Source organism: Pezoporus occidentalis, unplaced genomic scaffold (genome assembly GCF_034315485.1).
Source record: "Pezoporus occidentalis ecotype Australia unplaced genomic scaffold, CSIRO_AGI_Poc_V1 ctg99, whole genome shotgun sequence".
Classification (NCBI taxonomy): domain Eukaryota; kingdom Metazoa; phylum Chordata; class Aves; order Psittaciformes; family Psittacidae; genus Pezoporus; species Pezoporus occidentalis.
This window is the reverse complement of record NW_026916358.1, coordinates 4,221,106-4,247,396: the sequence shown is the minus strand read 5'-3', so window position 1 is coordinate 4,247,396 and position 26,291 is coordinate 4,221,106. Positions and strand designations below refer to the sequence as shown.

At 41.4% G+C, this 26,291-nt stretch overlaps 1 protein-coding gene and 1 long non-coding RNA gene across 2 annotated transcripts; one reads left to right on the top strand and one right to left on the bottom strand.

The window, feature by feature from the left end:
* Positions 1-7,448: 7,448 nt before the first annotated feature.
* Positions 7,449-12,265, bottom strand: LOC134157697 (uncharacterized). Its single transcript, XR_009962426.1, has 2 exons — positions 12,146-12,265; positions 7,449-8,196 (listed from the first exon to the last, which is right to left on the bottom strand). It is a non-coding gene; the product is annotated as an uncharacterized LOC134157697 (long non-coding RNA).
* An 80-nt stretch (positions 12,266-12,345) lies between these two features.
* On the top strand, positions 12,346-25,579 carry CNOT11 (CCR4-NOT transcription complex subunit 11). Its single transcript, XM_062607035.1, has 7 exons — positions 12,346-12,841; positions 13,914-14,078; positions 17,713-17,865; positions 18,794-18,996; positions 19,738-19,940; positions 22,591-22,687; positions 25,234-25,579. The coding sequence occupies exons 1-7, from the start codon at positions 12,415-12,417 to the stop codon at positions 25,429-25,431; spliced, it is 1,446 nt and encodes a 481-aa protein (XP_062463019.1). The 5' UTR covers positions 12,346-12,414; the 3' UTR covers positions 25,432-25,579.
* The last annotated feature ends 712 nt before the right edge of the window (positions 25,580-26,291 follow it).

Below are 26,291 nucleotides of genomic sequence, written 5' to 3'. Positions count from 1 at the left end.
GTACCAGGCTTAGGTAACCATTCTCATGTTGATTAGACAGCTCTTAATGCTGTGATAGTAAGATGTTTGTGCTGTGGTTGCTGATGCTAAACCACAGGCTCCGGTGGCTAATACATGTGAAATAGTAGCTGGCTGAGGGAGAGTGCACTTTTCCAGCTACACTGACTGCATGTGTCTGTCCTTGGGTGATCTCTGCAAGAAATACAGGAATGATTGATAGTCAGGGACATAGATCTGCAGATGGTGACTGATCACAGGGAAACATTTATGAACACAAGCACAGGATGTGTAGCACATGAAACAAGGGAAAACCCTAGTTTTCCCTTTGGAGAAGGGACTCAGTTTATTTCCAATAATATATTTCCAAATAGAATGTTTCTGTCCATTATTGCATTATTTGACCCACCTCACCATTTTTTGTCCTGGCATGCAAAGTTATATGCTGAGCTCAGATCACCTGATGGGGAAAAGAAAGTTTAATTATATATTAAATACTCGCAGAATGGTTTCAGTTGCTCAAGGCAAAATGGCTCAGTCTTCAGACTCGTCTGGATGCCAGCGTGCTCTGTGTCATCTGTGTTAACACAGCACTTTGCCCCTTCACAGCTCCTGTGAGGGTGTCAGTTAAGGATGCCAGTCTTCTGTGATAGGCAGGGATGGCAAGAGGAATCAGGGGTGCCACAGGGTCTCATATCTCTGTACCACAAGAGGCACACTTGTGTGCATCTCACTTTGTGTATGCGAGAGGAGGACTTTCATGCTGCAGGTACTTGACTCTTCTGCCTTTCCCATTCACTCCAAGGCCAACTGCGTTCAAAAAAAAAGATCTGGATCTGTGTCCAAAATCACTACACACTTGCAGGATAACAGGGAACCTTTATTTCCCCTCTCCCCTCTCCCCAGATTCCTGCCTTGATACCTTATCTAAGAAGAAAACTACTCTTTTTTGTTGTTGTTGTTAATGGGGGAGGAGAAAAGAGAATCTTCTTATTTAGACTGTTCATCACAACAGGGTCACCACTTTTGTGGTATTTTTGTTATCTCATCTCTACCTATTAGCCTGTTCAGAGTTCCTAGCAAGGCAGTAGTTTCCAGACACTCAGATACTTCAGATTTAAGCTTGAAAGAGTTTAGGAAAAAAGTAGCTTAGGTTTAGAGAGGAAGGGTAGGGCAATTGAAGAAAAGGCATGTCATCAATAGTGTTTTAAATACATTTTTAGGGTACTGATTTGTTGGAATTGCCTAACAGAGGCAGATGTTTCCCAGAACTGTGACAAGACACCTTATCTCTTTGATAAAAAGATCTGCTGGTCAGCATATTAATGAACAGGGAGGAACTAAAGGTGGCTTAGTTTCTTAAATGATCTTACTAATTTCTCCATTAAAAATTCCCAAACATCACAATAAGGATGTTAGGAAGGCATTAGTAGATGTCAGACTAAGTTGGAGAAGTTGTCTGAAAACCAAAACAGTTTTTTTCTTTCACCTGTGTGCCCTTCATCCATTATGTGGCATCATGCTACATATCTCCAAATGGCATTTCCATTGCCACTCAGACTTCAAATACAGGTCACTGGAGACAATGCTGTGATGCTGAAATAGAAGAGAATATATATGCCGCAATGGAGAAAGGAACTCACGTTTGCTAGGTTTATAATCTTAGCTTTATCTTCAGACTATTTCCCAAGCATCTGGACTGTTTTCCAGACATCACTGCAAACACAGGTAAAGTAAATAAATAATTATGCTACATACTTCCCTCCAACACAGGAACACACATACGCTGCTCAGGGCTGTGTCTTACAGCAGAATAGGCAGTGGTCAAGCAGCCAAGGGACAGGCTGGGCTTCTGCCTTGGTCTGAATATACTTGGTATATTCAGCAGCTAAAAGTCTCCCACAGTGACACTGGAAAATCCCAGACACTGCCCACAGCTTACTATATGGGCAAATCTGCACTCCTCATTTGAGACAGCACACACACTTGCAGTGGGGTTACCGACTGACCAGTTAGATGTGACCCTGTCCCTACTTCTCCAGCCTATATTATTTTCCATGGCAGGAATTTCCTGGATAACACTGGTCAGGTAATGGCAAAGGCAGTGAGGACCACTTCTCTAGCACTGGTTTTGCATTTCTTTTCCACCATGTTCCTTGGGCCACCACTGAGAAGCTCCCCAGAACATGACCTTAACATTCAGCCCCTTTGGGATATAAAGACCTCTGCCTCCTACATGTCCAACAACCCCACTCCTTCCCTTCCTCTGTGCCACCTCTCTTTCCCCACCCTGAAATCCTTCCAAGCACCAAGGAGAGCCCCCCAGAAGTACCTCTGAACTGCCATCCCAGACCCTCTTGTTCTTCCACCATGCATCACAGTAGTGTTAAAGCTATGCACAAGGTGACTTGCCAGCCTGTGGCCACCCACCTGCTGAATTCAACCAGTGCTTACTTTTCCAGTGAGGGAACCAATGAGATCTCTCCTCTGGCCCAGCCACTGATTTTCATAAAACTTACGTTCATTTAACACTTTTGAAATAATAATTTTCAGTCAGATCTGGCTGGAAAAGATTAATGGTGAGAAGTGGGGGGGGAGGGAAAGGGGGAAGGGGGCTTATTTGATAGACAGACAAATAGACAATGTGATTGCATCAGTCTCATTTCCTTAGGAAACTAGGCTAAAAATAAAAGGCTTTATTTGCCCCTGGGAATAAAGCAGAATGCCTCTCACATCTTTACAAAACATTTGTTTCTATGTATACTTAAAAATAGTCAGGATGAGAGAGGAAGTTTGAGCTGGATTTTGAGCAAAGAATTAAAAGGAAGAGCAGGAGGTGCATGAATTTCAAAACCTGGGATCCTTTTAGGCATGCAACAGCACAGGAATGAATGCAAGGTCTTGTACACTGACACCATATTACCCATGTGTGTACATCACTGGCCTGCAAACCAACTGCCTGTTGGGCAATTTTTCACACCATCACAGAACGAACACACTTTTTCTGCACCCATGATGGATGATGTGCTTTAGACAAAACTCATTGTGCACTCTGAAGTTAGCAGACTCTCTCAGGTGTGAGTAACACAGAAATTGCTATAGTTCATCAGATTTATGGTCTAGAGATTCCTGTCTGCCAGTGACCAAGACTAGCTACTTCAGAGGAAACAGTCCCCAGAAAGGTCTCATCCATCATTAATAGATTGTGTAAACTGAAGAAGCACCTTTACACCTTCTAAATTTATCCTCTCCCGCATTAACTCTAGATATTTTCTCATCTTTGAGTGTTGTGTGCCTCCTTATGACCTTGGCCTCAGCGATAGTCTGTGGCAGCAAATCGTTTTTATGCATGCAGGATATAAAGTGCTTTTTGTTTGCAAGACTTGAATTTACTACCTCTCTGTTTCATTGAACTGTCAGCATGTGGACTTGGGCTTTTATAGTCATACTTAACAGACAGGGAACAAGGTAGTTCCACATCCTCTAGAAACTTCTGATTGTTGTGAGACACAAGTGCAAACATGAAATCAAAAGAAGAGAATGGTTTGTGCAGGAGAAGCCAAGGGGGACTTTCCTCATGGCAGCTGGCAGAACAGAAGCAGCTATCTTGTCCGTCTCCTTTGCTTTTGCCCTAGCTTTTAGTTTTTGCTTCAATGGCCTATGCATGGAAGCCCCTTCTTCCTGAGATGTGCTAGAATTTCCATTATAGGGATGCTTTGCAGTCCCAACAAATGCTGTACTGAGAACTGTCACTAGAGGCAGTCCTTGTCCTGAAGAATTTATGTTTAAAATACAAAAAACCAGCAATGTCTGGGAAAAAAAGGAATACAACTCCATTGGAAGAGAAGAAAAGGACCATATATCTTGCCTGTAGGTATAACTGGGGCTCTTACCAGGAGTTAGCCTCAACTCAGCTTCAGACTCGATCTTACTCCCCTAGGGGATGGGATTGAGCTGTCCTAATTCAGAGGTCAAAAACGAATCTGAACTCATCATTCTACAGCCCCTCCACCATCAACCATGCAAATTAGAACTTTCAGGACTAGGATATGTTCATGCAACCTATCTTAAGTGAAAAGATAACAGCCATTTCTTCTGTCTTCAATTACATGCATTTGAGATTTTTGCTCAGACCGTTTCAAAATCCATGCTCTGCTTCACTGCTTTCAGCAGTTACTCTTTCCTACCACCATCTATTCAAGATAGACTATTTTTCCCCATTTCCAAATTTGTCAGCCAAATGAAGATGGTCTTCTTGATCACTTCTGTCACTAGTTAGAAGTCAGAGTCTCTGATATGGGCAGAAATAGAACTTTACTTACATTTTAATCACAAAACATGTGCCTATGCCTGTCATAAATACCTTATTTGTGAAACAGTTTTGGATTCCTTAGTCTCTGAGAATCATGTATCTTAATTTCAGCCTAACTTGCATGCTGGGAACTACTGCTATTTCAAAAAGCGTCTTCAAAATCACTTACATACTCATAGAAATTTAGCTTCTGAACTCACTCGCATCATGATTTTGAAAGAAAAGCACAGAGATTGGGAAAACATCTGAACAAAATGGCAACCTAAGCAGCTGCTTTGGTTCTTTTTTTAAGCTCAATAGCAAACCCCCTGTCTAATTATACTAAACTGCAATAAAGTCTGAGTCATGACTTGTCAGATGATCCTCTTGGTTGATGTGGTTACAAACCAACAGCTGCACATCGGGAAAGCAAGCAAACTGAAGACCTTACAAAAGTGTAAGTCTTCCTTGTTTCCCTGGTCCTTCGTATTTGTTTCTTCTTCTCTGTGTTACCTTATGTTCAGCCAGCCCATAGAGCAGAAACTGTATTTCTTAACATCTTGATAGTGTCATGCACATTTATGTTGCTGCACAGATAATTGCAGTGTAAAGATTATAAGTGATGCTGTGAAAAGCCAGAGGGGTAAGGCTAATACCTGATGTAAACGTGACTTGTATTCGTTTGTTATAAATGCTGCCTGAAAAACACATGCCACAGCACTGTAGAAAGAATGTCTTTACTTGTAACACAAGGAAGATCTATGGCTGGTGCAGCCTGGCAACCCTGCTGTCAGTTTTATGTCCAAGTTGCCACACACACAGGCTAGTCAGGGCACAGTATGGCTGCTGCACAGCTTGATCATTGGCTTCTCAGAAACCTCTCCTGAAAACAAAATTCCCCATAGGATGTAGTTACAGAGTTACTCATCAAAAGGGAACCTGCTGTCTTACCTTGATATCTATGTTTGCTGGTGTCATTTTTCTCTTTGTGTTTCTTAGTCCACCCACTTGTGCAGTTTACTTTGCTATGGAGCTAATGAGTTGCATTCTCTGTCTTGGATGTGGATCATTAATACCTGTGCTGTGACCAGAGCAGATAAGCAAAGCTGTGTCTGGATAGAGCGATTTTGTGTTTTTGCCTTTTATTTTCTTGTACCAAGGATTATGGCTTGCTTGTTTTAAGACACTGAGAATGATGTACTTCTAATGCAGCTGATTGCAACAAACAGATTGCAGGTGTGGGGGGCAGATGTTCAGTAGATAGAGATTGTGGAACTTTTTTTTTTTAATAGAGAGATACTGTGTTGCATTTAAATCACATTAAATATACACACTGTTAAAAGGCTATTGTAATGTTCAAATGTCAGTTTTAAACGAAAATCAATAGCATGCTATTAGGCTCATTATATTGCTGTTATGCATCATTAAAATGCATTTTGAAAGCTTTCAGCATAAAACAGGAGACAGGATGAATAACAAGACACTTTGACAATATGCAGCATACTTAGAAGGCAATAAAGAGTCAGGCACAAGAGAAACTTTGTAGGCACTTGGAAAGAAAGCACTGCTAACAGCTCACTGAGTGTTTGAAACATATAGGAACATGAGAAAATTAATGACGCAGAACTCAGGATGCAGACAAATACATGGCGCTGCACCACTGCTGGAGGAAAACAAAATCATCAGATATTTTTAATGATACTTTATAAATGGGTCTTTGCAGTCTGAGGTTCTCTCTTTGCCGGGTCTCTATATGGCACTGTACCACAATGCTCAATGATGCCAGTAAAAGTACTACTGACATTTTGTCTTCTTTCACGAAAGGATTGTATTAGGTCCTAAAAGCACATTTACAAATTAGCTTTTCCAAGCATCTTTCCAGTCAAATGTCATATGGAAAATTGTCACATCATCAGATACTCTAAACCTACTTCTTCGCTATCTGAAATAGATTTCTAATGAGAAATTTTTGGTTTAATATTTAAATATGAGGGTGTCTGTTTACATATGAATAAGCGCAAACATATACAATTATATACATATGCGAGAAAGGGAAATTCCTTACTCTGTTTCTAAAATTTTCTTTCTAAAGGGAAAAAAATGGGAAGATGTGACTCTCTAATGACTAGGAGTTTAAATGGGCAAGAGAGAATAGAGATTTCCAGCCCCTACACACATTCATTTTTATGCTTTTGTACCTAATTGCCACTGAGTATATTTGCCTTGCTCCTTGAGCAGCACTAGAGCACCATCCTGCATCTCAGCAAGCACACTCTCACTAAAACTACAAACTGCTTTTTCTCCCTTTCCCTTGTGGTGAATCTTTGATTTCTATAAACAAAGCAAAGTAACTTCAGCCAGAGGAAGTAACACTCTGTGTGGCTCCTAATAGCCACAGCCTGGGCTGAAGTTTATAAAACCATATGGGCAGATAAAAAAGAGAACCTGAATCTCTACTTCCTGGACAAGAGCTCTCTAATCAGCTCTGAATTATTGAATACTCTTTCAGAAGATGGATTTCAAATTTGTAGTTTAAGCATAAAGTCCTTCCTTTATCTGCATAGGTAAAGATTCAACTGAAATTGATTTTGGATGTAAACAGAAGCATAAAGCATAAATAAGAGTTATTGAGCCAGGGAACAGAAATAGTCCTATTTGAGTTAGATGTGCAATTGCATAGCTAAAATTAAATATGCTGAGTGCTCAAATTAAAGTTCACAATGAAGAGTTCCCAAGTGATGTACATACCGAATGATTTCACACAAAACATTTTAGAATTATAGGTGGATTAAAAAAAAAACCCCAAACCTGTCTGATTAAACATCAAGAAAAAAAAAGGACAAATGAAAACATCATTTTGCTTCAAATAATTTTTTGAGTAAACAAATGCTTCTGAATTATCAGGGAAGGGTTTCTTTGTCAGCAGGGTCTATGGGAAGATACAGATGCAAATACCCATATTATATGCTGCTTTTATGTACCAATATGACCCCTGCTGTGGAGTTTCACCACTGATTTTAATTGGGACCCAAATGCAATCTCTTCTCAAGTGTAGCACTAAAGAAAGCAAATGAGTTGACTAACATTAATTCACACATGTGAACATCTGCCCGTTGAAAACTGGCTTAAAATGCAGAGGTATCACTAAAATTCACAGTAGTTAAATAATTCAGCAACAAACATGTTTATTTCCAAGCCACCCACTATCCATCACTTGTTAACCTACCCATGTGATGATATTTTTGGTGTTTGTTAAGTGCTATTCCAGCTGTATCCAAGAGCCCCTGGCATCTTTGACGTCTGACTAACAAGTGAAGATGTATTCTCACCCAGGAAGGCTTTCAGGCACTTTTAGCATGCCAGTATTGTTGACTACTCCAGGAATAACAAAATCTTTTCTGCACTGGTGGTCCTATCTTGTGTTTTGAACTGAAGAGATGAACGGGGAAGGAAATCATGCAATACTCACTAGAAAGACACACATGAAGAGATGCATACACGTTGCACCTACTCCTTGCTCTTTCTGACATGTTGCTATTTAAAATGCACTGTAGACTGTGTCAGTTAAATTATTATGGAAAGAATTTGTGTATGAGAGGGAATTCTCATGACAATAAACAGAACAATCTGGAAGTGCTTTAATCTACCCTTTGACTTTAAGGTGTGATTTAATCCTTTCCCACTGTGTTCTTCGCAAATGAATTGTGGGATAAAAGATACGCTGGTAAGAGTTGTTTCCCAAGTATTCAGCCTTTTGGTAGATAAAACTCTTCTTGCTGCAGAGCAAGTCAATTTAATACATCTTCTTTTCCACTTTTTCTTTCTCCTTCCAAATGCTGTCTTTTCCTATTGATCCTTCACTAGTAGGGTTTTTTTCCTAGTGCCCACAATGCAGTTTGTGCTCTTGGCTGTCATCTAAAATGCAATAGCAAACAATAATATAATCAATTTTAACATGGCAAGAAGGAAAAACAACTTTTACAGTTAAATTACTTGGTCTTTCCTTTAGCTCAGGAAATCAAATCAAATAAAACTGAACGTGCTCCTTTGGTCATGGACCTAGTTTTCCAGTAATAATAACCATTTATCAAAGACTGGTGTTCATTTAAATACTAAAACAATTGCATCTAATGTTCAAATGATTTGTAAAGGTTTATTTGTATTTGCAAAGGATTACTTGCCAAACTAGACTGTCTGTGTCACTTTTAGTCTGGAATATCTGCAGCTGTATTAGCATTTATGAGCCAACAGGACAGAGTTAGATAAGAAGACTGATAAGCATAGCCCAAATCCCTTTATTCCTGTTTAGGAACACAAAGCATGATTTTTACTGAGGTTCTTACTCAAATCCAAACATAAAGAATGATGGGTATATTTCATGGTTTTATTGACCATTTAATAGCTATTCTATAAGCCATCTAAAAGAAATGGAATATGCTCAGCCTGCTCCCAGAAGAGCAGTTCTGCAGAGGCAGAAGACCAAACTCTTCCTTTTACACCATGAAACTCTGCACCAGTGATGTATCTCCTGTGGAATCCAATCCCCCCAGACCCACTGAGGTAGCTGGGGCCCCAGCCTTCCTCCTCAAGCACAATGAGACCCATTTCAGAAACCAAATCTGGCTGAGAACTCATTTTATTTGAGTGTGCACTAGTATCACATACTCTCACTTCTTTATCACACAAAATGTAAGTTTTGAGCCCAGGAATATCCAAGGCACACATGTGCCCATAAAATACAGCACCTTGTGCAGTTACAGAAACATTCTTTTACAGCACATTTACTACACTTGCTGCTCCAAGAGTATTTTACCCTGTCTTTTTCTTAGATTAAGATTTTTGCTACCCTGAAATATCAATGTTTTAAAATCTTTGTGATTTCAAAATTCCCTTTGTCAACTGACCCTTGTGCCCATGCCACTTGTATAAAGTATTCCATTGCCTAAACTGCTAGCTTTCCTGTTCTCACCAGAAACCTTTTACTTTGAATAGAATAATTTCAGTTGGCTGCATTAGCCATGTATGAATCACATATTTATTTTTTTGCCATCTCAATCATGGGGAAATTTTTTATTGCTCTGAAGTCCATTTCTGCAATTCTACATTCATTATTCCAGTAAGTGCAATATCCAAAGGTGGCTTCCATTTCCAAAATTTATAGGAAAATAAGAGGCAGCCTTCTTTTTCTGAACATGTTCATTGTTTTTGTTCTGCTGTCTTCAGCAGAGTGTTATCAGGAGCAGGCTGTACAAAAAAGACCACCTGGACAGAAGCATCACAGCTCTATTTGACTGTGGGTTAGCACCCAGCAAACCATCCTCAATTTAAGGCACAATTTTAGGCGTGATCTTTGCCAACCATGAACTTCATCCAAAAAAAGAACAAATATGACTTTTGCAAGCACACCAGAAACAGAAAATCTGCTGGTCAGTCCGAGGTCAACAGATAAGCACAACATACAAAATCCTCAGGGAAGGATTAGGAAGAAAGTTAAATTAATTCTTTGCATCTCTACATGGGATTTTGGAGACATTCCCAGACAAGAACTTTTACTGACAGGGTACAAGTGAGAAAAACTGCCTCACAGTGAAGTGTTAGTAAGTGATGTGAAATGAAATGTGTAAAATGAGTCACTACTCATCACCAGGATCAGATGAGATTAATCCAAGAGATTTGTACCAGCTGAAGGATGAAGATGCTGAACTATGAACTGTGATACTCACAAAACCAATCTCAGTACCAAAGAAATAAGGGTGGCAAGTCTGATACCAACCTTCAAAAATGCCGTGGAGATAATCCAACAAACTATAAACCACCAAGTCCAATTTTCCACTGAGAAAATTGCATGAAACTACAGCAATGACCAGAGTTTGCATGCACAAGGGTGAGACTGTGGACTAAAACCTCTGTGTGTGCGTAAAGGGATGGATGATGCACTCTTCTCAGGTACATGCTGTTTCCTGCTGAGAAAAAAATCATTCAGGACTGTAAGAACTAAAACTGGCAGGTAGGTGCTGCAGAGGATTTTTAGAGTATTGTAACACTCAATTAAATGGCAGTGACACCAAATATTTGACAAATGCAAAGTACAACATTGCAATGAGGGTGGGTGGAAAAGGAAGAAATCCTCCCTTTTTGTAGTGGTGGGTGCTACTTATCTATTCCTGATGAGGAAGTCATGGAGGACAATTCTTCTATAGTGTCAGCTTCGCAGCTCAAAAGAGCAAACATGAAAAAAGGAGAAGAGAAATAACCAGGACTTGTGCCAAAAAAGGTGTATGAATCTATGGGACGCTCACAGCTTGAACACCAGATGCAAATTAGGTCCCCCCTTCTCAAAAAGTGTACAGCAAAAGTAGAAAAGAGAAAAGGGCAATAAGGACGGCACAACAAAGATTCCAGAGAAGAGGATGTGTCCTTAGAGAGGGACAACCAAGATAAGACACGATAAGAGATGCACAGAATGATGAGCAATGAACAGCATTAGAACAAACACTGGTTTACATAGCATAGTTCTTAAACTGCAGAAATCATTGCCACAGGGTTTATGCACAGCCAAATTAAAAATGGGCTTACTGAGCACTTGAGATGAGCTCAAGGAAGAAAATTTCTGTGGGGCCTGGAATCATGGCGATGAGCATTCAACCTTCGACTTGGGAAGCACCTGAACAGCAGATGGCCAGAAGCAAAGTGCACACATGGAAAAGCAGTAGGGCTAACTAGAAAGCCAAAGGTGTCCTGAGCTGAGTGACTCTGTAGGAGTGCTGGGACTAAAACAAGCAGCCAGCAGCAGCAGCGCCTGTTGTCAGGACTTGCCAGGGTCTTCTCCAGCACACACAATGGAAAGCTCTCCCTTCACTCTGTACCCTCAACACTTCTTCAGGCTATACCTGATACATCTCTGAGTTGCCATCCCCAGAGATACCCTCCCACATGCTAGCCAAGCTGGTGAAACAGACCATTGCACTCAGGGGGATGTTCTCTCAGCCACACGCTGCTCCTGCAGCTCACTGTCCTTCCACTCTGCCGAGAGCACCACCAGTGAAGTGGGCAGTTCTCAACTGGGCTGGATCACTGAAGAAACAGATGGACATCATCCTCTGGGACAGCCAGTTGTTCGTCCAGGCAGAGACAGCCGGAGCACCCTTCCCTCTTAACATGAACTGAGGTGCAACCATGGTGTCTTCCTCTTTCCATCCCTCTCCAAGGACACACAACCTCTCAGTGTCTAGAACATTTCTCCACTCTCATTTGGGGTGATGGCAGAGGAAGTGGGGGGTGTGGAGGCTTCCCTTAGAATCGTAGAATGGTTTGGATTGTAAAAAACCTTAGTATCATCTAGTTCCAACTCCCCTACCATGGGCAGGGACACCTTCCTCTAGACCAGGTTGCTTCAAGCCCCGTCCAACCTGCCCTTGAACACTGCCAGGGATGGGCACAGCTTCTCTCAGCACCCTGTACCAGTGCCCCACCACCCTCACAGTAAAGAACTTATCTTTTTCCAAAAAGCAGTGGGATGATCTCGCAGCGAGATGCACTCAACCACGTCACCGTTCACGAAGCTAAACGGAACAGCAACGAGGAGGCAAAGGCTGGACCCAAACCAGGGGTCTCGAGGGGCAGGGGTGCCGGGCCCGGAGGCGGGCTCTGCTCCAGCCCCTCACCGTCCCCCGAGAGGAAACCTCTTGTTCCCAGCTCCACACAAGGGCTGCCACCCGCAGCTGTCCCGCTGGAGACCACCGGGCTCTCCCGGCGAGGAGCTGAGCTGCAGTCCCCCACCATGCTGAACCGTGACCCGCGGACCCCAACCGGACCCGCCGCCGCGGCGCTCCCTCTACCGGCCCAAACACCCGCGACACCCCTACCCGGCTCCGCAGGACCCGCGCGGCGGCAGCCAATCCCGCATGCCGGCCCCGCCCCCGGCGGGAGGCTAGGACCAATCGCGTTCAAGGGAGGCGGGGCCGCGATCGCTGCCAATCGCGTGCGCGCTTCGTAGTCGCCCCGGCTGCGGGAACGCTCGGTCGGTCCCGTCGTCTTACGGCCGCGCCGTAAAGCGAGGCCGGCGCGACAGCGCGTTGGTGGCGTTAGGGAGGCGGGGAGCGGCGGGGCCCTGCCGGAGCGGGCGGATGCCCGGTGGCGGGGGCAGCCCGGCGCCCGGCACTCACGGCGGAGCGGAGGCCGGCGAAGCGGGCGGCGCGGCGGGCGGCGGCGCGGCGGGCGGCAGGATGAGCCTGTCGCCGAAGGAGCTGTCGAGCCTGCTGAGCATCGTGTCGGAGGAGGCGGGCGGCAGCACCTTCGAGGGCCTCTCCAGCGCTTTCCACCACTACTTCGGCAAGGCCGAGCACTTCCGCCTGGGGTCCGTCCTCGTCCTCCTGCTGCAGCAGCCCGACCTGCTGCCCAGCCCCGCGCAGCGCCTCACCGCCCTCTACCTCCTCTGGGAGATGTACCGCACCGAGCCCCTCGCCGCCAACCCCTTCGCTGCCGTCTTCGCTCACCTCCTCAACCCCGCGCCCGAGCGCGGCGGTGACGAGGCGGAGCGCACCCCGCTCTCAGGTGCGTCCCGGGGCCGAAGGAAAGAGGGAGGGGGGAGAGCGGCACCGCTCGGTGGCGTGGCTTGCTTGTGGCAGCCCCATCTCGGCTTCCCGCCCGTCGGTCGCTCTCCGCGTTTGGAAGACGCGGTGGGACTTCTACATGGCAAGCGTCTCTGCGCTCGGTGTCGGATAGGCCCCTTGGTTGCGCCGGAACGCTGTTTCTCCGCTGGGGAAAAAGCTGTTACAAAACCCTGGACCTAATAAGAGGCTTTTAGCAGCTTTAAAGCTGTGAAACAAATCTTTTAAAGAAATACATGAGGGTATTTTTCCCACTTCAGTAGACACAAGAGCGACAGCGATGGGTAAATCGGTTTCTAAAACAAATTGCTTTTATAACTTGCCTTGTGCTGTCTGGCGATAACTTAATAGCGCAGTAGTTGTCTAGATTGGGCAGTGTGTAAAGAAACCATTGTGGCTGCCTTAGCATCATATGTTGTGTGTTGAGATGCACAGCAGCAGTCAGAGAATCATTTGGGTTGGAAGAGACCTTAAAGATCATTTAGTTTACAATCATAGAATGGTTTGGGTTGGAAAGGACCTTAAGATCATCCAGTTCCAACGCCCTGCCATGGGCAGGGACACCTCACACTAGACCAGGTTGCTCAAAGCCCTGTCCAGCCTGGCCTTGAACACTGCCAGGGATGGGGCAGCCACAGCTTCTCTCAGCACCCTGTACCAGTGCCCCACCACCCTCACAGTAAAAAATTTCTTCCTAATATCTAATCTAAATCTCCCCTCTTTCAGTTTAAAGCTAGTTTCCTTTCATTGCCTGCTGTTGTCAAAAATATCTGTCCAGCTTTCTCATAGACCTTGTTTAGGTATCCATCAGTATATTGCTGTATTTTACATCACTGTAGGAGCCGAGTAGATCATAGTTTTGTATGTGCTCACAAAGACTCATCAGCTGTACTGGTCTTGTCATAAATAACACACTAGTTTGTGTTTTAGTTATGCTTGTTCTGCATGAAGCATATTGAAGCTATTAATGCTACTGCCTCAAAAATCGGGGTTTGTTTTTCATTGTGTCTCCACAGGTTTCTTACCTCCTATAACTCCTCCAGAAAAGTTCTTTCTTTCTCAGCTGATGTTGGCCCCCCCTAGAGAACTGTTTAAGAAGACCCCTCGGCAGATTGCTTCAATGGACGTGGGGAACATGGCCCAGTCAGTGGATATAAGTGGGCTTCAGCTGGCATTAGCAGGTAAGGAAGATTTGTAGCTGTGCTTCACTTGTGAATGGAAATGCCACTTGTCATGTGGGTGTGAGTTACCTAGGAAACACTCCTTTCTACCCTTAATATGAAAAAGGCTCAACTGTGCTTTAGGGTCTTCAAGCCTGTGTTCAAAAACAGAGAGAAACTTCAAGTAGGGATCATGTCTTAACTGTTTTATCCTAGTTATCAAGCAGCTTTTTAACATGTATGTCACTGCCTTAAACATGAGAATGTTTTACAAGTATAGGAAGCCTTTCATCTAAAGTTTTTGTGGGTGGGAGTTTTGTGTGGCTTTTCATTTTTATCCCTTTTCCAGTCTGCAGTATTTCTAGTATGAGAGAACAAGCATAGCTGTCATGCTGTCATGTACCAATACTTCAAACTGTACCTGGCAAATTGGCTATTACATCTTCAGTTCTATGCAACAGAGTCAGATCTTACAGCATTAGCTTTAGAGTGGAAAGGTGGTCCACTTTACTGAAGGAAAAAAAGCAATGTGATGCTTATCCTCTGACAGGAGAAAAGCAGCAGGAATATGATTGCTGTGATCGTGTTAACTGGTGGGCCACACCTGGAGCTAAAACTGAAATATTGTTTGGAACAAGGAGACAGTTTGAACACCAAAAATAGTGGGGTTTTTCCTAAGTACGTGCAAGTGGACGTTCTTGCTTGAAAACTGACCACCCTACTTCTGTACTTGTATGAAGTGGTTTAGTGCTCTGAGGTCAAGCACTAAATAGGCTTTCTCTGTCCGGCAGGTGTATCTTAGTATTGTCATTTTTTCTGCAGAACCTGACATTGACTTGTAGTGCCGTGGTGTAAGAATGTGTACATATGTCCCTTCGTGTCCCCCTTACTGTTTCCAGACTGTGGGATCTTTTGAAGAGTTAGATTGAATAACATATCGTCACAGGCGAGACAAACCCTTCTGGTTTCTCTCCTGTTCATCCTGTTTATGGTTTATGGAATACTTTAGTGAATTCAGATTTTGTGAAACTTAGGTAACTTGTCATTTTTAGCATAAAGAATATGTGATGCCTTACAGAAGCCTGGAGGTTTTTTTGTTACTTGTTTTCCCTTTGGTGCTGTGTTTGCCTTCTGAACAGTTTGTTCTCATCAAAAATGAAACGTGCAAAGAACCTCAAAACTGTAGTTGTATGGATGGGTACTCCAGGCCATGCATTTTGATTTGTCCTTTTTTAAAATGAAAGATACTAATGGCTTAAAATACAGTACAAAGCCATTAATGGTGCTTTACAAAATTAAGCCCTGTAAGATATGCTTGTGTTATTACTTATATAATCCAGTTAACATGCACCATTAATTGCTTACGAGCAGTCATAGGAGTTATGTAACGAAACACTTGGTGGCCCTTCAAAACTGTGGTCCCTGGGACGAATTCAGGGCTATGCAGAACAGGGTGATTTTAGAATATACATGCAAAATCAACCACAATAATTTATAAAGCATTATTTACTTATTTTTCAATCAGTGTGTCTATCCCAATCCTTTTTTTGTAAAGGGAGGAAGAAAGTACTTGGCTCTCTTCTGAACTTGAACTCGTGACAATTCACTTGCAGCTGTATGGTTGGTTTGTTTCTTTTCCTAGCTTTGGTTTTCTTTTTCATCTGTAGGATCATCATCGTCCCGTCCCCATTCCCCCCCCCCCCCCCAACTTGTTTTCTTCTCTTCCCTTTTGGTCTACAGAAAGTTCATTCAAACCTTGGTCTGTCCCTGTAACTTGTTTTTGTTGATCCAGTGTGTTACCGTATCAAAGATGCCATTTTCTCCTAGTTTCAGGGATGGGTCTTCTGGCAAAGTGCTCCTGTTTGTCTGCTAACCATAATTTGATCTAAGAGTAATTGATCTGTAGTAAAGTTAAGTTTTTAATACATTAAGAATTAAAGAAAGTTGTTGTTTGGGGCTTTTTTATATACATAAAAAAAACAAAACACCCCAAACAAAACAAAAAAAATCAACCAAGAAAAATAGCTCCATAAGGGAACTTAAGTGATAGTTTTCTATTTTTTTTAAACTTAAATGACTTAGTTCAACATGCTGTCTTGAACTTTCTTTCCTGTTAGAACACCACGTTCTAATTCTTGCTTCTGCTTACCTGAAACTTTTGATCCAGCCCTAATTCTTGAAGCAGTGAAGGAGTTTTTGAACTTCAGTGCATATAACTAAGGGCTCTTGCAGGCTTCTAAAATTGGTGAATTGAAGGACTGTATCTATGTTTCTAATTAAGCATCATTAATCAATTAAGCTTATGAGAATACAAACAAATCAGTGACCAACTGATGGATTTAAGTTGTAGACTATAAATGAAAAGACAGAAAAAAGACACCTAATATTCCCTCCTGCACCTTCCCCATGGAACTTCATGTGTTAAATCAACTCTTCTGTTCAGTAGCTAAATGCGGGTACTTACAAGATGGAGCTTGAAACAGTTTATAAAGTAGAAAACGTTTTCTAAAATGGCTCATTTGGACTTTGACTTTAAAATGGGGTTTTTTGAAAATAGATGCAAATTATTTTAGTTGTTGAGTTTAAAAGAAGGCCATACCCTGTTGTGCTGCTTCAGTGAGCATATATGCAAATGTCTGCATGATCTGAAATCGTTGCATAAAGTTGGACAGAAAGGCAAAAAAGAAATTGGCAGTGGTGGTGTTCTGTTTTGATGATCGCAGTTTCAGCGTCTCGTGGTTTTGGTTGGAGTCATATGAAATAGCTCATACGCAGGAGAAGCTGGGAAGGGTCAGTATGGTTGCATGAAAAAGAGCAAGCACACTTGGATTAGTAGAGATAGGGACAGAGAAGCTCTTTTGCTGAAACAATGGAAAACATGAGCTCTCAAAATAGTACAGAGAAGGTCAGCCATTAATTTTTCAGATACAGAAGAGTGATAGATTGCAACCTAACACCACCTAAATATCTGACAATGCAAGTATTGAGCCCCGTAGTTTCTTTTTGGCCAGTTTCTTCAAGTCTTGAGCTGTATATGCTAAGCTAATGTTATTTTGATATAACTTTTTAATGGTCTGTAATTTGGCCTTTAAAAGGACACTTTCAGCTCCTCTCAGCTTTGGTTTTAAGATGATATATGTAGAATCACGTAACAATTCAATTTTTCAGGCACTTACTGTAGCTTGACAGTGAATGCAAAAGTATCTTACACAATGCCACTGAAACGCATTGGATAAATCTGAATAGCTGACTTCAGGTCTAGTATGACCAGTATCATTGAAAAGTCTGTAAATGTATCTGTATATATTTCTGTTCCGTGCCTTGAGAGTGATTGCAAAACTAGACATAGCATGTGAACTTAATTTAGGAGTAGCATGTGAACCTACTAATGTGCTTTTAGATGCAGGTTACATCAGTTACCTTTTCTAAAGCCCAGACTATATTTCAGATTGATTTCTTTATCCTTGCTGCATACCTCTGTCCTTTGTCTGTCAGCTGGCACTCTGAGTACTAGCTGCCTGACACAGTACTAAATTTCTTTTTGATCTTGTCTGTTTTTTTTTTAAGCTAGCTGTTTGTTTCTCACTACTCTTAGTATTCCAGGCATTTCTGTTTTGATTTTATGCTTTAATATTAAGGATGGCCCTTTTTTCAGAACGTCAGTCTGAGCTGCCAACACAGAGCAAAGCCAGCTTTCCCAGCATCCTCAGCGATCCTGACCCAGATTCTTCCAACTCCGGTTTTGACAGCTCCGTTGCCTCCCAGATCACGGAAGCCTTAGTGAGTGGACCAAAACCTCCTATAGAAAGTACGTGAATTTTCACATCTTTGGTTCTGTAAGTCACAGAATCATAAAATAGTTCAGGTTGGAAAGGACCTTAAGATAATCCAGTTACAACCCCCTTGCCATGGGCAGGGAGGCCTTGTACTAGACCATGTTGCCCAAGGCTTTGAACCCTGCCAGAGGTGGAGCGTTCGTGACATCCTTGGGCAACCTATTCCAGTGCCTCACCACCTTCACAGTAAAGAACTTTCTTCCTTATATCCAACCTGAACTTCCCCTGTTTCAGTTGAAATCCATTACCCTTTGTCCTGTCGCTACAGTCCCTGATGAAGAAACCCTCTCCAGCATTCTTGTCAGCCCCCTTGAGATACTGGAAGGCTGCTATGAGGTCTCCACACAGCCTTCTCTTGTCCAGGCTGAACAGCTCCAGCTTTCTCAGCCTGTCATGACATGCTATGTTACCATATTTCTCCAGATGAAATGTAATGTAATTCAGAATTATGTTCAGGGTATGAGCTGGGAACAAATATGAATAAAACAGTGCAAAACTGTCAGGGTTATCTCCAGATCAGACTCCATAGTGCTTACATTTCCAGACTTTTAAAAATCTGGAGCCTGTCTTCAAGCTGTTACCCATGTCATGTGCTGGCTAAAACACTGGGTCTAATGCCCCTCAGATCTTAGTCCCCTACACTGAGGTCTGCATTGACTGTTAACACCTTTCAAGAACCAGTTACTGTGGAAGGAAAAAAAGACCATGAAATCAGTAACTTAGTGATCTGAATCAGGCTGATCAGTAAAAATCAAATAAATGTTTAGCTGGGAGGCAAATAATATTGTAATGCTGTTATAATAGCTTAAAGAAATGTCAGCTTTGGGGGCCTGCTTTTTGTACTGATGTAAAACTGAATACCTGAAGCTTAAAAACCATTTCACATTTTTGCCATTTTAGGTCACTTTCGACCAGAGTTTATTCGACCACCACCGCCACTCCATATATGTGAGGATGAGCTGGCATGGTTAAATCCAATAGAGCCAGATCACACAATTCAGTGGGATAAGTCAATGTGTGTTAAGAACAGCACTGGAGTTGAGATAAAAAGAATTATGGCAAAAGCTTTTAAAAGCCCCTTGACTTCCCCACAGCAGACACAGGTAAGTATCATGCACCTTTCTGCCAAAAATGATGTTCTAACAAGCTCCTGTATTTTAGAAAACTTGAATCACTTTAATTGATCTGTGTTTGGATTCGGGAAACTCCAAGAACTTTCAAGTTGTAAAAACCCAAGAGTTTTGACTTGGGTTTGTATGAATAAGGAAGAAGTCTTTAAACTTCATAGTACTGACTTGACACAGTTACAGTTGATCAATAAGTGACACCGATATTTTTCTCCATGGAAAAATCTTATGACAAAGTCGTTCATGCTTCTGTGGAAGCTTTTGATAAGTCATTACTTCAGAAATGCCAACACAGGATTTCTTTTTTCTTAAATTTCATAGTATTACCCCTGATTTCACTGGGCTTTTTCGCTAATGATTATGCACTATAAAATATCGTTTACTTGCAGAACTTTTTCTGACAGCAGTGAACTCGAAACACTGTCTGCTGGACAGGAAACTGAAGAAAACTGAATCTTTCCATGAGTTTCCTCCTCCTTTCCTTGCCACCCACTGATGAAAGACTGCTAAATGCTTTATTAAAGGTTCTGTGGGCACAATTGCCTTTACATAGAAATGTTCAAGTATACCTCCAGCGTCTTTTAAGTAGAGATGACTAAATCTAAAGGGTTACCATTCTCCTGTAGTTTAGATATATTATAGCAGTTTCTTCAAGCAGTAATGTGAATAGCTAATAGAAAATGAGGTTTCTTTTCTTTCTTTTTTTCTTCTTTACAGCTCCTTGGAGAACTAGAAAAGGACCCCAAGCTTGTTTACCACATTGGTCTCACTCCTGCCAAATTGCCAGATCTGGTTGAAAACAATCCTTTAGTAGCTATAGAAATGTTGCTGAAACTGATGCAGTCTAGTCAGATTACAGAGTATTTTTCTGTCTTGGTCAATATGGACATGTCCTTACATTCAATGGAAGTTGTAAATCGGTGAGTACTATCTCAAATACAAGGTTTCCTTGAGTATGTAAAAGAAATAACTGAGCATTTAAGTGATTGTAAGGCTGGCCCCAGGGCTATATTTGGATATGTTCCAAAGACTACCAAACATAACAGGAACTGAAGAAATTACTAGTCACATTACAGTGAAGGAAGAATAGTATCAAACTGTCATTCCCTTTTCAGTTTCTCTATCCAGTTTGTGTTATTTAGTTTTTTTTTAATACTATTTTAATAGTAAGACTTTTTAGTGTAGTACTTCCTTTTTAGAACTAAGGAAGCTAATTTTTGGCCATAGTAAGTTCATTGCTTTCTATGACTACTGGACTGCCTCTTTCTTCCATAAATGCAGTTCCTTATTGGTGGTGCTTGTAGTTAAAGAAAAAAAAACCTCTTATTTTACTCCAGACTAAGTTTGCAAAAGTAGCTGGGGATTGGTAATAAAGCATTGACCCTCTCTGAAATCTTCAGTGCTAAGTTCCAAGAACACTGCCATATTCTTAGTTCCTTTTTACAGCAGTGCCATTTTAAAATATTACTGTAATGTTAACAGCTTTCTGTTTAGCAGTAGCAAAACTGCAACTTGACAGGAAAAAACACCCACAATTTCCCAGCATAAATATTACATTTTAATTATTATGTTTTGGTTGATTAGCATAAAAATATATTTTTATTTATAACATACCATATTTTACCATGTTAAGTATGGTAAAAAGCACATTTCTTGCACTGGTGCTATGCTAGTTAATCTTTCAGTCCCTGTTCCGAGTATGGAGAGGTTTATTAAAAAAACCACTCTGTTACTCCTATATTATTAAGAGTATATTATTAATATTATCAAAGTGTCTCTACTTTGAAAAGAATGGGGAAATACATATTGTGTTGTGGATAGCTTCAACTGGAGCTGATAATTACTAGAAAATAATTTTATCAAACTGGTATATTCAGCTCAAAACAGTATTTAAAATGGTTGTCACTCATGGGAGTCTGTCACTGGAATCTGTAATGTCTAAACTTTTATTCAGACATCAGGTTCCTGGTTAATAGATGAATTTCACTAGCAAGTTCATATGCTGTGTCCTAGGAAGGTGCAAATTTTGTTACTCACTCTACACATTCAGTGTATTGTGAGGAATCCTCCACAAAAAAAAGTTGATGCCACACAGCTTATCTGCTTAAACACAACTTGCAGTCTTGATGCAGCTTAAGTGGCAAAAGGTGCTGTTGTTGAACAGCCGTTCTGCTTTATGTTTCTGCCCTGTCTTCACCAACTTCTGCATATGCAGACAACCCATTTTCTTAACAGAATGCTAGTCCCTTCAAAGGGAAAGCTTCAGACAGCTGTTCTCCACAAGCTACAAAAGTATATCTCTCCCACTTACCTTATTCCAATTTCTTGGCAATTGCTGATTGTGAACTACTGAATCAACCTTGTTCAGCAGTCTCTTTGCAGCAGAGCTGAATTACACCTTAAATATCATTTGAGGAAAGAAACATTGCTGAAATAAATCCCTCCCTACTGGTGCAGACTGGCAATAGTTACTGCCCTGAAGCTGGACTAATGATGACATGTGGCAGTAGTGGCAAGAACAGAGCTTTTATCCCTTTCCAGGATAACTATACCACCAGTCGGGCATATTGGTATTCCAAGAGTATAGGTACCATAGGAACAACTTTTCTCAAACTACAGTATGTCTGTCAGTGCAAACAGGTAGACAATGATTTCTAAGGGGAAATAAGGCAAAAACTTGAAACTGAAATGTGTAAACCATGCAGTTTTTCCTTTCACTGCTAGAGATAGGACTGGTTTAGGGCTGTTTTGATTAAGTTCTGTCGTAACGTTATGGTGGTTCTACATTTAGTGTTATGTTACCTTGACAGCTGTATTGCTTTTTCAATTAAGAAACAGTGTAAGCTCAAATACTTCAGTAGCTGGTATTGTTAAAACCAGAAATAGGTGTGCTTTGTTGCTAACCCTTAAAAACAGTAATACCATTATTTGATGCAATAGTTCTCCAGTTCTTCTGTAGTAAGATGCTTTTGAGATTATTGTGCATCATTAATCTCTAGCTAAGATTTCCATCTAGTCAGGATCTCTTATTGGAGCTGTAGGTATTCATGTTGTTTCAGTTCCTAGGGCTAAAATTAGTATCTGAAGGAGCTAAGGAAGCTAATTTTTGTCTGTAGTAAGGATATGACTGGAGTAATTCCTTTAAGGAAGGAGTTCAGCATTTAAATTCAGTTCTTGGAATTCAAATATGAATAAGCAAAAATCATATTGCAGTGCTTACTGCAAAAGAGGTTTGGTATTTAGATAACTTGGGGCTTCATTGTAAATTGGAAACTGGCATCATTGACTCATTTGTGTAATACACAGCAAATGTTTGTAGGTGTGTCAGATATACTAGAAACAATCTAACTTTGCTTCTGTATTGTGTCAGAGTTTTAAAAACAGAAAAGGTTTGGACTCTAGATGAAGACATTTAAATGATTATAAATGTGTTTGTGGATGTTGTCAGAAATCAGCTTTGTATGACATGCCTGGGAATAGACATGTGCTATTAGTTTATCTCATCTGTTTGGCAATGGAATCACTAGATTGATGGTTTCATAAAGTACTGGGTATTTTTAATTTGAACAGACTTACTACTGCAGTTGATCTCCCACCTGAATTTATTCATCTTTATATCTCCAATTGCATCTCCACCTGTGAACAGATTAAAGACAAATACATGCAGGTGAGTACTTAAATAATTTGGTTAGGAAAAAGGGTCCTGTATGATGCTCTGTGTAGTATGTGCTGAGATTTTGCAAGGCTGATAGCAGTTATTCTGTCTTACTGCTTCTTTATTTCAAAGGCACTTTCTTTTTTCCTAACACACTATGCAGTTCTTTAGTGTTTAAGAGATGTTTCTTCACCTCTTCACATGACTTCATGGGGAATTATGGTTCCCTGTTTTTCTGTAGACATAATACAGTTCCCCCTGGCAAAACTGCAGTTTTGTGTCACTTGGGTCCTTGCATGCAAAAGGTTTATCTGTCACTCAGTGAGTCTTTTCACCCCCTATATGAGTTGTTTGCCTTCTACTCAGTTTTAAGCTTCAGGATTCTTTCAAGTGTGCCTACCAGTTCCAGACCTTTGAGGTAATGTTATAAAATCTCATGGAAGTCTTGACCTTCAGTCATAATCTACAGCAGCTTGCAGATCTCCTCAAAAACCTAAACCCTTTTGTTTTGTCTTCCTAACACCATACTCTTTGCTTGTGACACTTCTCATACGTCCTCAGCACCAGCATGCAAGTTGTAGCCATTTCAAGGATCTCTACCCCCTGTGGAGGTTTCCACACCTTTGGCATAAAAGGCTTACTGCATGCTGTGCAAGGTACTTCCTTCTGTCTTAAACTGATCTGTTGGTTTCACTGGGTGCCTAGTAAAACTTTTTCTTGGCTACCTCATTAGTGAAAACCAGCTGCATGTTCAGCTTACCCAAGGCTTTGTGAATCTTGACCAAGTAGTGCCTCAGCTTTTTCCTCTCAATACTGAAGGGCTGCAGCCTCTTAAGTCTCTTGCATCAAGGCAGCTGTTCCTTTCCCTTTAGCTTTTTTGGTGTTGTTCTCTAGTGCCTTCTCTAGCTCTACTATATCCTTAAGTTGCAAAGATGATACAAATTGCATGCAGTATATGGGATGCAGTACAGGGTGCAAATACGGTTTTAGATAGCAGGAAAAAACCTGTTCTCTGTACCCTTCCAGATGATGAATAACCATTTATTATCTTTTGGTGGCTGCTGATAATTCTCTGCTTTGGACTCAGCCAGATACACATGGGTGGCTGAATAGCTGTGCCAATTGCGTTTGGTAGCAGAATAGGAAAATAGCAGCAGACCTGAGATGCAGCTGAGAGTATGCCCAGAGGGGGACACTGTTTAAAAGAGCTGCTGAGAGCATATAGCAGCTGTGCTTCAGGCACACAGACAGAAAAGAACAGAGGATCAAGGAGCATATACCGATCACGAAGTAGAATGCAAAGCTTGCAAGATCTAACATCAGTCAATACTGTGAGGCCCCACAGCAACCAAGACACAAGATATTGGAAAATCATGATCTAAAACCAATCCAATTTCAAGTGAAGGAGGCACAGTTCTCCGAGGTTGTTAGTCAGCCGCTGTGTTGCATTTGTACTTCTGTTCTGAGTTTCATGTTCCTCAATTGTTAAAGCTACTCTTGTAATTCGTGTTGCAGAGAAAACGTGATGCCTTTTGATTGCAGTGAGGAAATAACTTGTTCGGTTTCTGAACCGTCTTGGATTGGGTAGCGAGTTCTGAAGTAGTAAGCACAGGTCCTGTAAAAGCAGTTGATGGCTTATTTTTGGTGTCAAATAAATGCTTTGGGCATTTAATCTATAAAGTCCCTTCAGTTCTGTCTGATGAACCTTGTTCATGTTGCTTTTAGAGAGAGGTTTAGCTTCAGCTCTTTCTCCCAGTGTGAAGTATGCGACTGCCATCTGGTTTTGGCCTTAAGGAAAAAGGTACCCTTTATAAAGAGACTGGATCTGTGTATGACAAATCATTATGTGCCAGTTCCTAGATTTCCACTTCCCAATGTGTTCTTTCAAGTGTTGACCTAAACAGTGCTTAGGAAGGAAGAACACTTCAGAGATCACATCTTTTCACTGCATCAGGCAGGAAGTGAACCGTGAGCTGTGAGGTTCTTGGTTTAGGTGTCCCTGGTACTGTCTCTCCTTCAAAGATGGAGCAAGAGAGGCATGTGCTAATTCCGCAATAGAGCACTTCCTACAAGACAAGTTTGGGATCAGTTCTATTGCTGTCATGTCCCTTCTGAAGTGCCATAATCATGTGGTGACAAGGAAGCTTGTTCATTTTTCTTTATGGTAGTATTGTAGAAAATAAGTGAGCAAGACCCTAGAGATGACATAATCTTAAAGATATGATCCCTTCCCTCTAACTTTATTCAGAGGTTACATAATGAGGAAATTAAATGCATAGGTACAACCGGTGCTTCATTTGTGCATGGGATTAATCTTGGGAAAACTCCAGTATCCAGAAGCACCCTACTATAAAGTAGAGGAGTCCATTTTTTACATGCAGTAATAGTATGGGAGACGAAAGAGTAGGGCAGCACCTATAAAGCTTGGGAACAAGATTACTGCTGAAGCTAAATTGCTGCTGGAATGCCTTGGTTGCACTGCTGAGGGCCAAGAGTCCTTTAACTTACTTGGTTGCTAATGTTTTTAAGTTTATGAGGCTGTATCTCTTCTGTTTCAGAACCGCCTGGTACGTCTGGTTTGTGTCTTTCTTCAGTCTTTAATCAGAAACAAAATTATTAATGTACAGGACTTGTTTATAGAAGTGCAAGCATTCTGCATTGAGTTCAGTCGGATACGAGAAGCAGCTGGCCTCTTCAGATTGCTGAAGACACTAGATACAGGGGAAAATCCATCAGAGACAAAGACATCAAAATAAAACCACTGGGTCACTGGCAGAAAAACACCCTCCCAGTGTTCTATACCAATCAATTGTATATTTAAACATTAAATCACTGGATTAATGATGTGCTACATTATAAATAGTGTTTTATCCATTTAAGCAATAAATAATGCTTTTTCTGATATACATGCTTGAAGTTTATGAAACATGTTAGGCCTTACACGTTTAACCCATAGTAAAAAATAAGTGTATGTCATATGCATATCCTGAACTACAGGCTCCAATTCCAGAGAGAATGTAAATGATACTTGCCATTTCACAGCAAGGTGAAATATTTTGTGTGGCAGTTGCTGTCTTTGTGTCCCAAAATTGTGATTCACTGAGGTCAACTTCTATCAAAGTAAGTAACTTCACCTCCCTTTTACCCTTTCTTTACTGTACAAGACCTTCTAGAAGCAGGATAAACTTACACCTTAATGTTTTAAGGGGTGACAAAGGAACAGCAGCAACCACCCTTCCTTCTGCTACCACTCACAGAGAGGGGATAGGTAGAAGAGTGAAGCTGAGCCTAGGAAGAAGGGTAGTTTTAGTTTTGTCTTTGTTTCTTACTGTCCTACTCTAAACCTATTTATTGCCATTTAAAATTAATCTTCAAGTCAAGTCTGTTTCTTACCTTGACCATCATATCTTCCCTTAAGAGGGCAGGGGAAGAACAGCTGAGTGGGCATCTAGCAGCCAGCCATGGTTAACCTACCACCTCCAGGCACTGGTTACATGGGGAAAACTCCAGAGCATACAAGGGATCTGCCCCAGACTGCCCAGCATGAAGTTAAGCTTATTTTGGGCTAGTGCTGAGTCTCTTAGATCCATTTACGTAAGTACAGCAAAGAAAACAA